The sequence below is a fragment of the Armigeres subalbatus genome, chromosome 2, assembly GCF_024139115.2.
Source record: "Armigeres subalbatus isolate Guangzhou_Male chromosome 2, GZ_Asu_2, whole genome shotgun sequence".
Taxonomy (NCBI): Eukaryota; Metazoa; Arthropoda; class Insecta; order Diptera; family Culicidae; genus Armigeres; species Armigeres subalbatus.
Genome location: NC_085140.1, coordinates 413761079 through 413775683, shown reverse-complemented (window position 1 = coordinate 413775683; position 14605 = coordinate 413761079). Strand labels below are relative to the sequence as shown.

The window sequence follows — 14605 nt, the reverse complement described above, 5'->3', positions numbered from 1 at the left end:
AATCCCTAGGGATTTCCGTTTCCAGTTCGTGAGGAATTTCGTTTCGAATACCTGAAAAGGAGTTTCGTTTCTGATATCGAAGGAATTCCGTTTTGAATCTCCAGGCAAGTCCAAAAAACATTCTGTTTCAATGGTTAAAGGAGTTCTGGCTGGAATCCCGAAAAAAATTCGTCTGGCATCTAGTAATATTTGCGCCTCACATCTCAATGCAATTATGTCTGACCCTAAAGAAATTTCGTCTCGAATCCCTAGAAAAAATCGTTTAGAACTTCGAAGGAATTTCATCAAGAAACCTGAAAGAATTCCGTATTCAATTTCAAAAGAAATTCCGTTCAAAACAATAAAGAAATTTTGTCTGGAATCCTTAAGAGTTCGTAGTGTCAGATTTGAATTCCAGAATTTAGAACTTATGCCAAAAACCCAAGCAAAATGTTTGCGATTTTTACGGCGGTTGTGTTTGGGATATGCAAATTTTGTCTTTAAAAAGAATATACTTTATCGTCATCGGGTTTGACGATGGGTCAAATGAGAGTGAGAATGGGCCAATGTTTCAACAACTAAGAATGTACCTAAAGTCAAGAAAACGGTCGATGAGAGTGATGGGCGTATGTGCTTTTAATATGAGTTGAATTACACGAGTATGAAAGCAAACACATCACCAAACTAGCAACCAAATCAATAACTGGAAATTCCATTGCGTAAAAGTCGCTCTCTCGAAACAACTCAAAATAATCATCAATCGAAGCGGTTAAACAAAATCAACATCGTCTTACTGATTCTTCTCGCTTGCTTACGTTTTACGAAAATGGTTGATGTTGAATATATGTCCTCCATCGCGGGTTAGTTGTCTCCGATGGATGCTCTCCAAAAGTCGCACTGTTTGACAGCGCGTAAATATTGAACGACTCCGAGTAGGGGCACTCGAAGAAGGGTTGACATGTTGGGGACTCTGGACTGAGTGTGGTCGTTTGAGCACATTTGATGATTACGACCGTGCCTTAGTGGGAGAGCACGAGAGCTACTGTAATTGTGACTGCAAAGTTGTCCCCGACGGGGTGGTCCATTGTTTCGTTTAATGTTTGGACTGGAACAATGTCATCATTGTAGAGGAATCGTTCTTGAATGGAAGATTGCAAATGGTGGGGAGGGATGCCATAACATGCTTGGGATGTTTTATGCCACCAGCAATTGACTCACCAACCCCTACGGGTTCATCAAAACAAACACATTAAAGTACCCATACCAGATGTGAAATTAATTTCAAATCCTCAATAGGTATACATGTTTGAGTTGGTACACGATAGGAAGATGTTGCTATTAAAATAAGCATAATGGCAGCAATATGTTTAAGCGTCTTCTGGTTTCTGTCTGTGGTCTAAACATTGCAAAGCTTTTACCGTTGTGCCAATGAGTTTGGCTATTAAATCGATTCGAACAACGTTCTGGTTGTCACTGCTTAAGCTGATTCGGGGACACCATCAAGTTAAATGACCAATCCTCCGCAACAATTTATGAAAAGTATCAAATAAGGAGGAACAGAAAAAGCTCGAAACAGGTTATTTTAAATGTATCCAAAACTGTTTCACGGAGGGCGTAAGAAATAAAACAAAAATTGTTCCATCTCTTGACAAAAAAGTAAAAAAAATGAAGAAGAGGTAAAATTTGTGTATAGCGAAAAAAAATCCAAAGTTATGAGAAAAATGGGATTCTAAAATTTGTTTTTGGTCTTTCTCCTTGGGCATACGAAGGAACTTCAATTTTTCAATACTTTTTAGAAATCTGTAAAAGTAAACTGCAAGAGAAATAAGGACAAAATAATTCAACTAGAGAAATAAATACCCAAATTATTTCACTTAGTAGTGACTAGTGATACTGCATTTTTCATAATTAGCTCGAGCCTTTCGATACAACTCTGTTGGGCATGTTTATACTCAAGCTTCAAGCTATCCTTTATCGGCATAACTATGTGCCCCTTTTTTTATAAACATATCTGTATTTCAGGCATATACATAAAACATTTATTACTAGAAATCACTTTATATGGTTCACGCAACGCCCCTAGCTTGATTATTGCTATCACAACTCTTTCAAAACTTAAACGTCGGAGACAAACAGTTGAACAGCATTAAAGTCAGTGTTTGGCTTCAAAAGTTGGAATTGAAAACCTGCTCGTAGCTGTAAACTTTACAAGCAAAAATGGTTTCGATACTCTTCAAACAGGCCCTTCTGTATCTTGTTTTTTCACCGCACTCTTAGCAGCGGTACTTTCAAACACGAAAACTTTTACAGCATGTTTACAACTTTTATACGCTTCCATTTCAACCACTTCCGCCAGCAGAAAAAATGTAAACGGCTCATTGAAAGCTTCAATGAAAATTTAATCAAACGATTCAGTCAGCTCTTTTGTGCGGGGTACACACCGTCCCGCCGCTTTTTGCAGACCCAATTCAACGTGTAATAGCAAAGCTCGACCCAATGAATGGGCCCTACAGGATCGGCCCAACCATTATAGTGGGACCAAAGGCATCATGGTGATGATGGTTGTTATGTTAGTGGTTCAATAATAATTGATGTTGTACTATTGTAATCGTTCGCATTGTGCTTTTCATTCTGCCTGTTGGTGCGGGTGCCATAATTTGTGTGTTGCATGATTGATGATTTGAGCACATGAAACAGGTGGACAGGATTGTGGTACTGATGGTTGACAGCCTGCAAATGTACGCAGACAGACTGAAACGTGTAATCGCTGAATGACACATTCTGTCATATCATATTTTGAAAACAAGTTTTGCGTTGAATGCTTAAATTCAACCCAATGACTATTTTATGATGATAAATTTATCGTAGACCGGGGTTCAGTGGAATGTATTTGCAAGTTTTAAGGCATTTTTAATGAGTATTCCATTGATACTGCTTGGAGTATTTGAATGGATATTTACAATTTAGTCAACTATACTATATTGTTTGAATTCGTAATTGTGCATCGAGTATTTAAAAAATTAATGCTCATCAACTTCTTTTCAGCATTGTTTCAAATCATCAGCTCGAATCCACAAGTTTAATATCGAAACTTTAAAGCGGTCATTGTTAGGAAGTTTTACAGTTATTCAAATAATTTCAATCAAAGTTTCTTATCTATTTTCTGGATATCGATCACCCGAGAAAACGACTTGGCAATTATGGATCAGAATATTTAACTTATAGCTGGCTTTATATGAAATTACTCACGGATTTGTACATATACTCCAACACTAGAAATTAGTTTATCTAATTAAATAAAATGTGACTCCTTGTAGCACTTGAATCTGATTTAGTTACTTGTATATAAATCAAATAATTATGATCTCTTATAGCTATTTGCCATAGAATTAGTCTTCTTTACAATTCCTTCCGCAAATAATGTGCTTCACTATCTGTCCTTCACTATCCCTTCATAGATGTTTTAATTATTACATTAAATGCATAATACCGATTATTAAAACAAAGCACAGCCCATTACATTGAACGATGCCACTCAGCATCACGCTGAAATAACGACAATAACTATCTTGCGAGTGTGCAAACGATAAAAAGTAATCAAATTCCATCTTATGGGAAAACAACTCTCATTTTCTCGTTCCATTTCTTTTCCGTCTTTTATTGCCGTTATTCCCGAAATGTGTGTGTGTCTATGTGGTGTGCACCATTATCTGTTGGCCGGCTACCGAACAACCGACCTCCGAAACGACGACGGCGGATATTTGTCGCCATTCTCATCGTTCGTGCGAAAATCAATTTGATGTCCTCGCACGCCCGGCTGGTGCTGTGGCCCGCTCCGGCAGACTGTACCGATGCCCAGCGCACACGGATCTTCCACCGCCGCCACCACCACCGAACGTTGGCCTTATCGATGGCATCGCAGGTGGACCTCCGAGGTTTGTTCCCTACCCTATTCCTTTGTGATGTAAGCTCCGGATGTTTTTCTGTTTGCCCCATATTGTGTGAGAGAGTATCTTATGGTTGGTTGTGGCAGGTCAATATAGAATGCAACGCCGCTTCTGTAATTGCTTGCCTTTGTACAATTTTCACTTTCAGTTTGCGTTGTTAGGGTCTGGTTCGATGTGATGCATCAATAAAAGTGATTCTGCTGTAGATTAAGCTAAAATACACCTTTGAGAGAAATCGTTTTATCAGATTTTCGTTCTTTTACAATGCATAAAATTCACCAAAAAAATACGTTTATTTAACCCCGAATTAACTTTATTCACACCTTGCGCACGATCGAAAACCACGAAATAACTTCGATCGATTCGGGGTTTAAGATAAAGAATCAATCAAGAAATCACAAAAATCAAGAAATTGTACATAATTATCTACCTAAATACTTCAATACTACCAAAAAAATCTAACTTCAGCTGTCAATACATTTCACAATCAAAAGGATCATCTACTTTTCATATGTGCAGTTTTTAAATCATAACAATCGGAACGTCCCATACAATTCCATCAATTCCCGTGTTCGCAGAATAATCTCTGAAAATGTCTTCCAAACCCATAAATAATTGGCACAAGTTATAACAGCTCATCCCTTTGTAACTACATTGCTACAAAACTCATCAAGCACTAAGATGCCATAACTTGTTTCAAGCTGGTCTACCATAATCATCTACCAATGACTTTGTCTACACAGTCAGCTCGACAGCGCCCAGTCATATTTGGACTTCACTTGATTCCGATCCATTCAACATACCCTTGCCAGCTAACATGGTCCTTCTACAGCGAGATAAAGCAAAGCACCTACCCGTTCCAGTACGTGCTGGAAGAGAGATGTTATGTGAGATGAGCCATCTGGACGGGAAGATCCCAAGATAAATTGCAGGAGTTGAGAAATTGATTGCCGGCTAACCGGGGATGACGACAAGGCAAGAGGCCACCCACCCAACCACGCCCGTCAAAGTATTTATGAGGTGGGGTGAGAATGGGACGAGCTTTTGCTGCTAAGCCTACATTAGTTCATAAGCAAAGCGATGTGCGGGCATTCCGACGAAAAGAGAAGTTGTGTCATCGCCCACCAGCAGCAGCCTGAGACTGGGACTCTAAAAGCAGACGTCACGTCTATAACGTGTGAGGGTGAGTGGCCTGGAATGACATCGTCGGTCTGGTTTTTCTCATTAATAGTGAAAATGCGAATCAACGAAAATCGATTTTTCTGGGTTCAGGAAACTTTTGGTGAGCACAAAACGGGTCTATGTTGTGAGGCTTGCTATAGCATACTTATGATATAAGACAGCTGGAGTTTGATCACAACCGGGTCCGTAAAACAGAAGACCATCGGATGATATGATTTACTGTTAATTGATTTCGCTTGGTTCCCATCAATGGGCTTTAATGGGCCCGGTCAGTTTTAAATGAAATTAATATTTCATTGGGGTTTTCGATTTGTTTATCCCTCCAGTGGGTTATTATATTCAAATTCAATTAACTATCGGTGTTGAACTTTCCCCATAAAAGCATTTAAATTAGTCAAAGGTAGCAGCTTGATGGAGTAGTATACAGTTCATTATTTCTGAGAGAGACTGTTGTCAGGCTCCATAAATTTATGATTTCATGCGACGTTTCCGGTTCAAAATGTCACTTCCAGATTGGTTGTAAAGTAGGGAACATCCGCATCCCCTTTTTCCGTTCATGGTTTATTCATTTCTCTACTCGAGCTAGTTGACTCTTTTGAAAGGATTCAAGGGCAGCGCCAGCTCAGGTAGAGAGTAATCCAATCTAAATGCATAAATATTCAAAACTAGTACTCTTCGTTGCTTTTGTTGAATGCTCCATCTTTTTTTTGTTCTGTCATTTCGTATTCGCACAACAATATCCGTGACAGTCATGACCATGATAAATCAAATGTTATATCAAGAACATCAAATCGGTCCACGGAGAGCAGCTTGAGAAATCCCCTTTTTGATTAATCGACTATGCTCTATTTTATCACATGAAGAATGTGAATGTGCTCCCTGAGGTTCCCGTGAGCTGTTTACTCAATGCTCATGTTAACAACCTCTGATTTGACTTTATTTGTTGCATTTTGTCATATTTGACGTCCCCTTGTAATGTATTAGATGAGAAATATCACCACCAGTATTTGATTTTTCTTCGATAAGTTGTTTCACATTTGTTCAACAGTGTCATACTTATTTGCTAAAGTATATTTTTTTATTACATTTTAATTGAGGGTGTTACAAAAACTCTAAAACTAATGTTTGTTTACTATAGTTAGCTGAAGTCAAAGTTTTGGAAATTCTATAAAGTTTATTGGCATTCTATTTCAGGTAGGGCAGTTCAGGATCAGTTTACAAAATTTTGCCTTTTTACTAGCATAACAACAACTAGTCCATGAAAGCATAGCATACAACAAGACTGGGCTAAACATTTGCTTTTTAATAGAAGCCTATGAATGCTTAAAGTATTGATTTTCTATTTTTAAGAGGATAAGATATAACGGGAAAGAGTCGTTTGGTCAAAGCTCATTCAACCGAAAGCCATTTGGTCGAATGCCACTAGGCTGAATAAACGATTAGGAAGAAGAGTAAGAGAGATGCATTTCTTCTCACGCATCATTTCTAGCTTCTCATTTTTCGCTTTTCGCAGTAGTGAGAATGAAATGAAAAGTGAGACGTCAAATTACCTATTTGGCTAATTGACATATTCGGTCGAATGAGCTATTCGCTCAAATGACCTATTCGGTTGTATGACCCTTTCGGCCTAATGGTCTATTCAGCCAAACAACTTTCGGCCTAGTGGCCTTCCGCCGAATGGCATTCGGCTGAATTGTTTTCGGCCAAACGGCCCTTTCTCCTATCCATCTTCCTACTTGACCCTCCTGATTAATCACAGAGTAACAACTAAGAAACATACGGATACGGTAATTGTGCTCATAAGAAAATGAGATACTTAAAATATTTGTTACATTTGGCTAGAATGCCATTATTGTGCGGCCATTATTGAATATTTTTGAATTTTCTGGTAAAAGGGTTTCATTTCATCTAAATTAGTTCCTCATGAAACGTGAAACACATTCTCTAGAATGTAAATGCCTTCGAACCCTCTGCTGTACTCTAACTTTCATTTATTTAGCGGTTAGAGACGTCAATATGAGACGTAATATCATGCGCTTATCTGTAAATTTTATTTCATTTAATGTAGGATTGACTTCTCGCGTCAACATTATTTATTGCCTTCATTTTTCATAAGACGAGTTTGTACAGTCCCATTTAAAAAAAAAATTTATGAATATCCCAAAAGAATTTATGAAGGAATATCGGTAGGAATTTCTTAATGAATTTCAGAATGAATTTCTAAATCAATTTTTGAAGAAATTTCCATCGCAAAGCCTCGGAAGCCTCCTTTCAAGAGGCTCGGAAGCCTCCTTTCAAGAGGCTCGGAAGCCTCCTTTCAAGAGGCTCGGAAGCCTCCTTTCAAGAGGCTCGGAAGCCTCCTTTCAAGAGGCTCAGGAAGCCTCCTTTCAAGAGGCTCAGGCCTCCTTTCAAGAGGCTCAGGAAGCCTCCTTTCAAGAGGCTCAGAAGCCTCCTTTCAGGAGGCTCAGAAGCCTCCTTTCAAGAGGCTCAGAAGCCTCCTTTCAAGAGGCTCAGAGCCTCCTTTCAAGAGGCTCAGCCTCCTTTCAAGAGGCTCGGAAGCCTCCTTTCAAGAGGCTCAGAAGCCTCCTTTCAAGAGGCTCAGGAAGCCGCCTTCAAGAGGCTCAGGAAGCCGCCTTCAAGAGGCTCAGAAGCCTCCTTTCAAGAGGCTCAGAAGCCTCCTTTCAAGAGGCTCAGGCCTCCTTTCAAGAGGCTCAGAGCCTCCTTTCAAGAGGCTCAGAAGCCTCCTTTCAAGAGGCTCAGAGCCTCCTTCAAGAGGCTCAGAAGCCTCCTTTCAAGAGGCTCAGAAGCCTCCTTCAAGAGGCTCAGAAGCCTCCTTTCAAGAGGCTCAGCCTCCTTTCAAGAGGCTCAGAAGCCTCCTTTCAAGAGGCCTCAAGCCTCCTTTCAAGAGGCTCAGGCCTCCTTTCAAGAGGCTCAGAAGCCTCCTTTCAAGAGGCTCAGAAGCCTCCTTTCAAGAGGCTCAGAAGCCTCCTTTCAAGAGGCTCAGAAGCCTCCTTTCAAGAGGCTCAGAAGCCTCCTTTCAAGAGGCTCAGAAGCCTCCTTTCAAGAGGCTCAAAGCCTCCTTTCAAGAGGGCCTCAAGCCTCCTTTCAAGAGGCTCAGAAGCCTCCTTTCAAGAGGCTCAGAAGCCTCCTTTCAAGAGGCTCAGAAGCCTCCTTTCAAGAGGCCTCAAGCCTCCTTTCAAGAGGCTCAGCCTCCTTTCAAGAGGCTCAGGAAGCCTCCTTTCAAGAGGCTCAGAAGCCTCCTTTCAAGAGGCTCAGAAGCCTCCTTTCAAGAGGCTCAGTGCCTCCTTTCAAAGGCTCAGAAGCCTCCTTTCAAGAGGCCTCAAGCCTCCTTTCAAGAGGCTCAGAAGCCTCCTTTCAAGAGGCTCAGAAGCCTCATTTCAAGAGGCCTGGAAGCCATCTTTCAAGAGGCTCAGAAGCCATCTTTCAAGAGGCTCAGAAGCCTCCTTTCAAGAGGCTCAGAAGCCTCCTTTCAAGAGCTCAGAAGCCTCCTTTCAAGAGGCCTCAGAAGCCTCCTTTCAAGAGGCCTCAGAAGCCTCCTTTCAAGAGGCTCAGAAGCCTCCTTTCAAGAGGCTCAGGAAGCCTCCTTTCAATAGGCTCGAAGCCTCCTTTCAAGAGGCTCAGAAGCCTCCTTTCAAGAGGCTCAGAAGCCTCCTTTCAAGAGGCTCAGAAGCCTCCATTCAAGAGGCCTGGAAGCCTCCATTCAAGAGGCTCAGGAAGCCTCCTTTCAAGAGGCTCAAGCCTCCTTTCAAGAGGCCTCAGGCCTCCTTTCAAGAGGCTCAGGAAGCCTCCTTTCAAGAGGCTCAGAAGCCTCCTTTCAAGAGGCTCAGAAGCCTCCTTTCAAGAGGCTCAGAAGCCTCCTTTCAAGAGGCCTGGAAGCCTCCTTTCAAGAGGCTCAGAAGCCTCCTTTCAAGAGGCTCAGAAGCCTCCTTTCAAGAGGCTCAGGCCTCCTTTCAAGAGGCTCAGAAGCCTCCTTTCAAGAGGCCTGGAAGCCTCCTTTCAAGAGGCTCAAGCCTCCTTTCAAGAGGCTCAGAAGCCTCCTTTCAAGAGGCTCAGAAGCCTTCTTTCAGGAGGCTCAAGCCTCCTTTCAAGAGGCTCAGGCCTCCTTTCAAGAGGCTCAAGCCTCCTTTCAAGAGGCTCAGAAGCCTCCTTTCAAGAGGCTCAGAAGCCTCCTTTCAAGAGGCCTCAGGCCTCCTTTCAAGAGGCTCAGGAAGCCTCCTTTCAAGAGGCTCAGAAGCCTCCTTTCAAGAGGCTCAGAAGCCTCCTTTCAAGAGGCTCAGAAGCCTCCTTTCAAGAGGCTCAGAAGCCTCCTTTCAAGAGGCCTGGAAGCCTCCTTTCAAGAGGCTCGAAGCCTCCTTTCAAGAGGCTCAGAGCCTCCTTCAAGAGGCTCAAAGCCTCCTTTCAAGAGGCTCAGAACCCTCCTTTCAAGAGGCCTGGAAGCCTTTTTCAAGAGGCTCAGAAGCCTCCTTTCAAGAGGCTCAGAAGCCTCCTTTCAAGAGGCCTCAGGAAGCCTCCTTTCAAGAGGCTCAGGCCTCCTTTCAAGAGGCTCAGAAGCCTCCTTTCAAGAGGCTCAGAAGCCTCCTTTCAAGAGGCTTGGAAGCTTCCTTCAAGAGGCTCAGAAGCCTCCTTTCAAGAGGCTCAGAAGCCTCCTTTCAAGAGGCTCAGAAGCCTCCTTTCAAGAGGCTCCAAGCCTCCTTTCAAGAGGCTCAGAAGCCTCCTTTCAAGAGGCCTCAAGCCTCCTTTCAAGAGGCTCGGAAGCCTCCTTTCAAGAGGCTCGGAAGCCTCCTTTCAAGAGGCTCGGAAGCCTCTTTTCAAGAGGCTCGGAAGCCTCTTTTCAAGAGGCTCGGAAGCCTCCTTTCAAGAGTCTCGGAAGCCTCCTTTCAAGAGGCTCGGAAGCCTCCTTTCAAGAGGCTCGGAAGCCTGAATAAATAATAATAATAGTAATAATAATAATAATCACCATATTCATGCTTCGATAAAACGTACAATTCGATACAACGCAGTAGTTCTATGTGACTGTGGAACCCTTTATACATGTGTCGTAAAGACCATCGATGCGAAATAGTGCTCAAATATTCGTAATATAAATCAAAGGAATATACCATTCCCATTTGTTTTTCTTAGTTATCAGCTGGGTCGCCAAATTCCCAAATTTCTAACCCAACAGATGATACTTATTTTCATCGAATTCATCATAACATTTTGGAGGCATTTCAAAAGCCCCTTAAAAGGGAGGTCCGGTTTCCGAGCCGTGCCGGACACGAGTCACTAGTTTGGTTGATGATACTGCATTGCGATAACCCGCCTTATTTTCAATGATGCGATAACTAAATTTCAAAGCGATTGTTATTTCATTAATTGTATGTGTTTATTACACAGTTATCTCTTATTGCGCATGGCTACTTCATAAATAGTATTCCTGACTCAACCACTAATTGTACACTAATCCGATTATATCTCCCCACACTTGAACGGATAATATCGATGATGACTGTAATATTTCAACGGTACTGCCCTCTTGCCCCCTTCGAACCGGTCCATTAGAGCAATCTCATCGGTTGTCAGCGCGAAGTCAAACACGTCAATATTCTGCACCATCTCCGCGCGGTTCGACGGTTTCGGGATTGGTATCGTGCCAATGTCAATCTGGAAAGGGGTGGTAAATATAATTTACGGCAGCACTCGAGATTAGAACTCTATCACACTGAGCCGGCACGACAATAATTGATGGGTGTCAGGTGTGCCAGTGATGGCGCCACTGAATCGAAAAGCATAAATCACAGAGTAAATATTTACCAGGTAGCGAAGCACAATTTGCCCCGGTGTCTTGCCATATTTCGCACCGATAGCGGCGACCTTCGGATGCTGTAGAACATCTGCCGTCACTCGGCAGGACGAATCGCTCCTATCTGCTCGACCCATGGGACTGAATGCTGTTACTGTGATATCATGGCGCTGACAAAACTGAATTAGAGGCTTCTGTGTGAAGCCGGGATTGCATTCCACCTGATTGGTAACAGGTTTGATGCTTGCTACCGATAGTAGAAGGCTCAATTGTTCACAATTGAAATTTGAAACTCCGATACTGCGTACTTTGCCACCACGAACAAGCTCTTCCATCGCTCTCCAAGTGTCACAAAAATCGACCTCCGAAAATGCCACTTTACCGGTGCTGTCATAGGTGATGAGATCTTGCTCTTGGAATCCACGAAATGCCAATCCCATCGGCATGTGCATCAAATACAGGTCAACATAATCCATTTTCAAATTGTTCAACGAACGATGGAAGGCTTCGGCCACGTGTTCAGGTGCATGGAACGAATTCCATAGCTAGAAAGCACTCATGAATCATTCAAGATGGAATAGTCAACACATTGACCACTAAAAGTACCTTTGTCGTTACAAACAAATCCTCTCGGGTGATAAATCCTTCGCTTATTTTTTCATTCACTGCTCGACCTACCTCACGCTCATTGCCATACCTGTACGCGGTGTCAATGTGCCGGTAGCCGATGTCGATTGCCTGTTTGATGGACTTGACTCCTTCCTCGCCTCTGGTCTAAACATCGAAATATGCAACAGAGGTCGTCAGCGTCAACAGACAATTCGAATAGGTGCTCTCTTACCAGGTACGTCCCCAATCCAACGAGTGGTACCTCAAAACCATTGTAAAACCTCACCCGAGGCATTAAGGCCCACATTTCGCAGAAGAGGCTATGCACGGCAGACGGTCCAACGGGAACTGCATTCAATGGGATTGTATCCACTCAACGAAAGCAAGCTGGACAAATCTACTCATCGATTGGCAATTGTTATTGTTATGGACAGGCAATTTGCTTGGAATAAAACAGAGCCTAATGCTCTTATCAACGCTTCTTGGAAACTTACCGTCAGATAAGAATTCGCATTTTTTTCCGTTATGTTTAGGAAAGTTACTACATAATCAGACTTATCAATAGTGAAATTTGGCGAAAAGAGTGGGTTAAGCTTCTCTCAAAACGATGCGACAGCGAAGGGTGGCAGAAGTCGTCGCAATGTTGTTGTTCCTCGTCAGCACGAGAATAATCGCTGCGGGTAGGAATAGCGGCATCACACAGTACATTCAGCGATAAAATCATGACGACTACTGACGCTCGCTTTTGAAGGAACCTTTAGACTAGCTGGCGCGGCGTTCATGATTAGTAATGCTAGCAGCTCGTGATCATTGTTATCTATCACGTGCTTCCATTCATGATGCTATTTTTCCACTGTGGTTATCAGGAAAAAAATTGTCATAAACACCAAATCGTTTTTTATTTTGGAAATGAGCTCTTATTGTAAATGTATCAACCATATGACATACTAACGTTATTAACACTGTGTTGTAAACGTTTCGACTGATTTGAAGTCTTTCATCCAATACAGTTTTGCTACATGAGAATATGAGATACATTTCAAATTGTAGTGGGCAAGCTGAAGTTTTCACCCCATGTTTTAATAAATAAAGTAATTTCATTGAAAAAAAGATAGCCTGAACTTTTTTTTTCTTATTTTGAAGAGAATTTCAGCCCAAGGCTGGCTCATTTCTATCTAAACCAAATTAATATTTTTATACCCATTATAGAGGAAAAAAACATGCGAGAGATTTGTTCTTGTTTGCAGCGTCAATCTCAAGTGCTACAATATTTTCAATGGTATTGAGACCAGTTTGTAATAAATCCAAGAAACTTTGACCAAAAAACTGTGTACAGAGCTGATGAAATAGGTATGTGAGAATCGCATTGAAACAAAACCCAGTTTTTAATTAAATCATTTGTTTGTGAAACTGCATTCTACACATTATCGAAAAAACAACAAAACACTGTTTTTAAACAAATTGGCACTGAATCTTTCGATTTCTTCGATACAGATCAATAGTTTTTGGCAAAACTCAACACTCTGGGGCACTTCCAGTGCGAAAACTGTAAACAGTACTTCATAATTGCTCTTCAAAGTGCGTGTACATATGTAGTTTCTCAAACAAACGAGAAAATTTCATACATTCCTGAACAAATAATTTTTTTCATATTTGTTTGCCGGAATACGTATTTTTGGACGAGAATTTAGAATATATAAAAATCACATTTTGGTAAAACTTGTTACGGTTCAATTACTTTCTATTGTTTTTGATTTCTCGCGCTTAGCTTCATAGTGGCGTAGCTAGATCGATTTCTCTTTGTCGATGTTTTCTTTTTATTATTGTACCGAAATGCGCTGATTTGTCGATGATTTAATGGTTTGGTGTGATAAAGGATGATTGTACCTTGCACCAGAATCAATAATCACGGTTGTAGCTCTTAAAACAAATGAGTTATTAACGAAATATAAAATCAATTAAGAGAAATCGATCAATACAGTTAAACCCCTATGAAACTAGCGCGAGATTTTTAACTTTGAAATGTGGAACACACCAGTTGCGGCCTTTACTATTTTCGCCGATCAGCTTGCCGTCGGAGGTTCCGCGCTGCACCTGGTTTAGCGGCCGAACGAGTGGCCAATGCAATCTGAAAACATATTTTTGTAGCCGGAAAACGGCAGAATATGCATATGAATTCCACATTTGTCATTCTACATATCTTCAGAAAAAAAACCGGAGAGATTTTTATTATTCTGTGCCGCCATGGTTGATGTATTTCATCAAAATCACGTTTGTCTAATCCAAGGGACAAGTTAACATTGAAAACAGCGTTAAGTACATTTCAGTGATGTTGTTGCTTTACGAATTGCAGCGCATTACATGAACCATATTCAAAGCGAAAAATCTCGAGGTGAATGTTCTATTTATATATATAAAAATGAAATGGTCTGTGTTCGTATCCGCATAACTCGAAAACGGATGGATGGATTTCCTTCATTCCTTCACCAGTTATGTTCGTTACTGTTTCCGACGGGTTTCTATGATATTTCCTTATGTGAAAAATACGAGTAAGGTTGTGCAAATCGTAATATACTAGAACTAAGATTCGTATGAAAATTTCACATTCGCCTACTATGCAGAACAACGTCTGCCGGGTGGACTAGTCTGAAATAAAATTTATTGATGTTATGTAATTTTACACCTGTTTGAATATATTTTAAGGTGGTTATACAACAAAGCCACAAATCGGCCATCTTGGAAACCACGTGCTTTTTCTAGTGATTTTTCAGGAGTACGAATTGAAAGAACCACAATGCCTATGGGGATAAAAACATCCGTAGATCATTTGCTTACTTATGCTAAACAATCGACTTGAATTTCAGCATTGTACGAAAGTTATTACGCTAGATTTGAACTTTTGATAATAGGAGTAGAAAACCGTGTGGTGAATTTCAAATTCACCACATGGCTTGATTGTATAATCACCTTAAGTCTACTGTTATCGTCTACATGTTTCCAATACAACACCAAAATATTATAAACACAAATCTGATGTGCCAATGGGTACGCCACTTTTATTAGTAGTATCCAATATATCGTTATG

The 14605-nt window shown here is 41.2% G+C and overlaps 2 protein-coding genes across 5 annotated transcripts in view; one reads left to right on the top strand and one right to left on the bottom strand.

Moving 5' to 3' along the window:
- The window catches only part of LOC134213383 (uncharacterized), a 558528-nt gene that overhangs the window by 445909 nt on the left and 98014 nt on the right, over nucleotides 1–14605 (top strand). For all 4 annotated transcript variants that reach the window (XM_062692395.1, XM_062692396.1, XM_062692397.1 and 1 more), the window contains one exon: nucleotides 3822–3914. In XM_062692395.1, coding sequence (XP_062548379.1) covers nucleotides 3822–3914 — 93 coding nt within the window. The remainder of the gene's footprint in view (nucleotides 1–3821; nucleotides 3915–14605) is intronic.
- On the bottom strand, nucleotides 10165–12135 carry LOC134213385 (1,5-anhydro-D-fructose reductase-like). Its single transcript, XM_062692399.1, has 5 exons — nucleotides 12015–12135; nucleotides 11753–11917; nucleotides 11518–11685; nucleotides 10923–11456; nucleotides 10165–10772 (listed from the first exon to the last, which is right to left on the bottom strand). The coding sequence occupies exons 2-5, from the start codon at nucleotides 11825–11827 to the stop codon at nucleotides 10578–10580; spliced, it is 972 nt and encodes a 323-aa protein (XP_062548383.1). The 5' UTR covers nucleotides 11828–11917; nucleotides 12015–12135; the 3' UTR covers nucleotides 10165–10577.

Bases quoted from the DNA above. Each gene is read 5' to 3' on its own strand.
- LOC134213385 (XM_062692399.1), bottom strand. From the start codon at position 11,827: ATGTGGGCCTTAATGCCTCGGGTGAGGTTTTACAATGGTTTTGAGGTA. The intron at 11,686-11,752 runs GTAAGAGAGCAC...TTCGATGTTTAG, and splicing joins TTGGATTGGGGACGTACCTG to ACCAGAGGCGAGGAAGGAGT. The intron at 10,773-10,922 runs GTAAATATTTAC...ACCCCTTTCCAG, and splicing joins AAATTGTGCTTCGCTACCTG to ATTGACATTGGCACGATACC.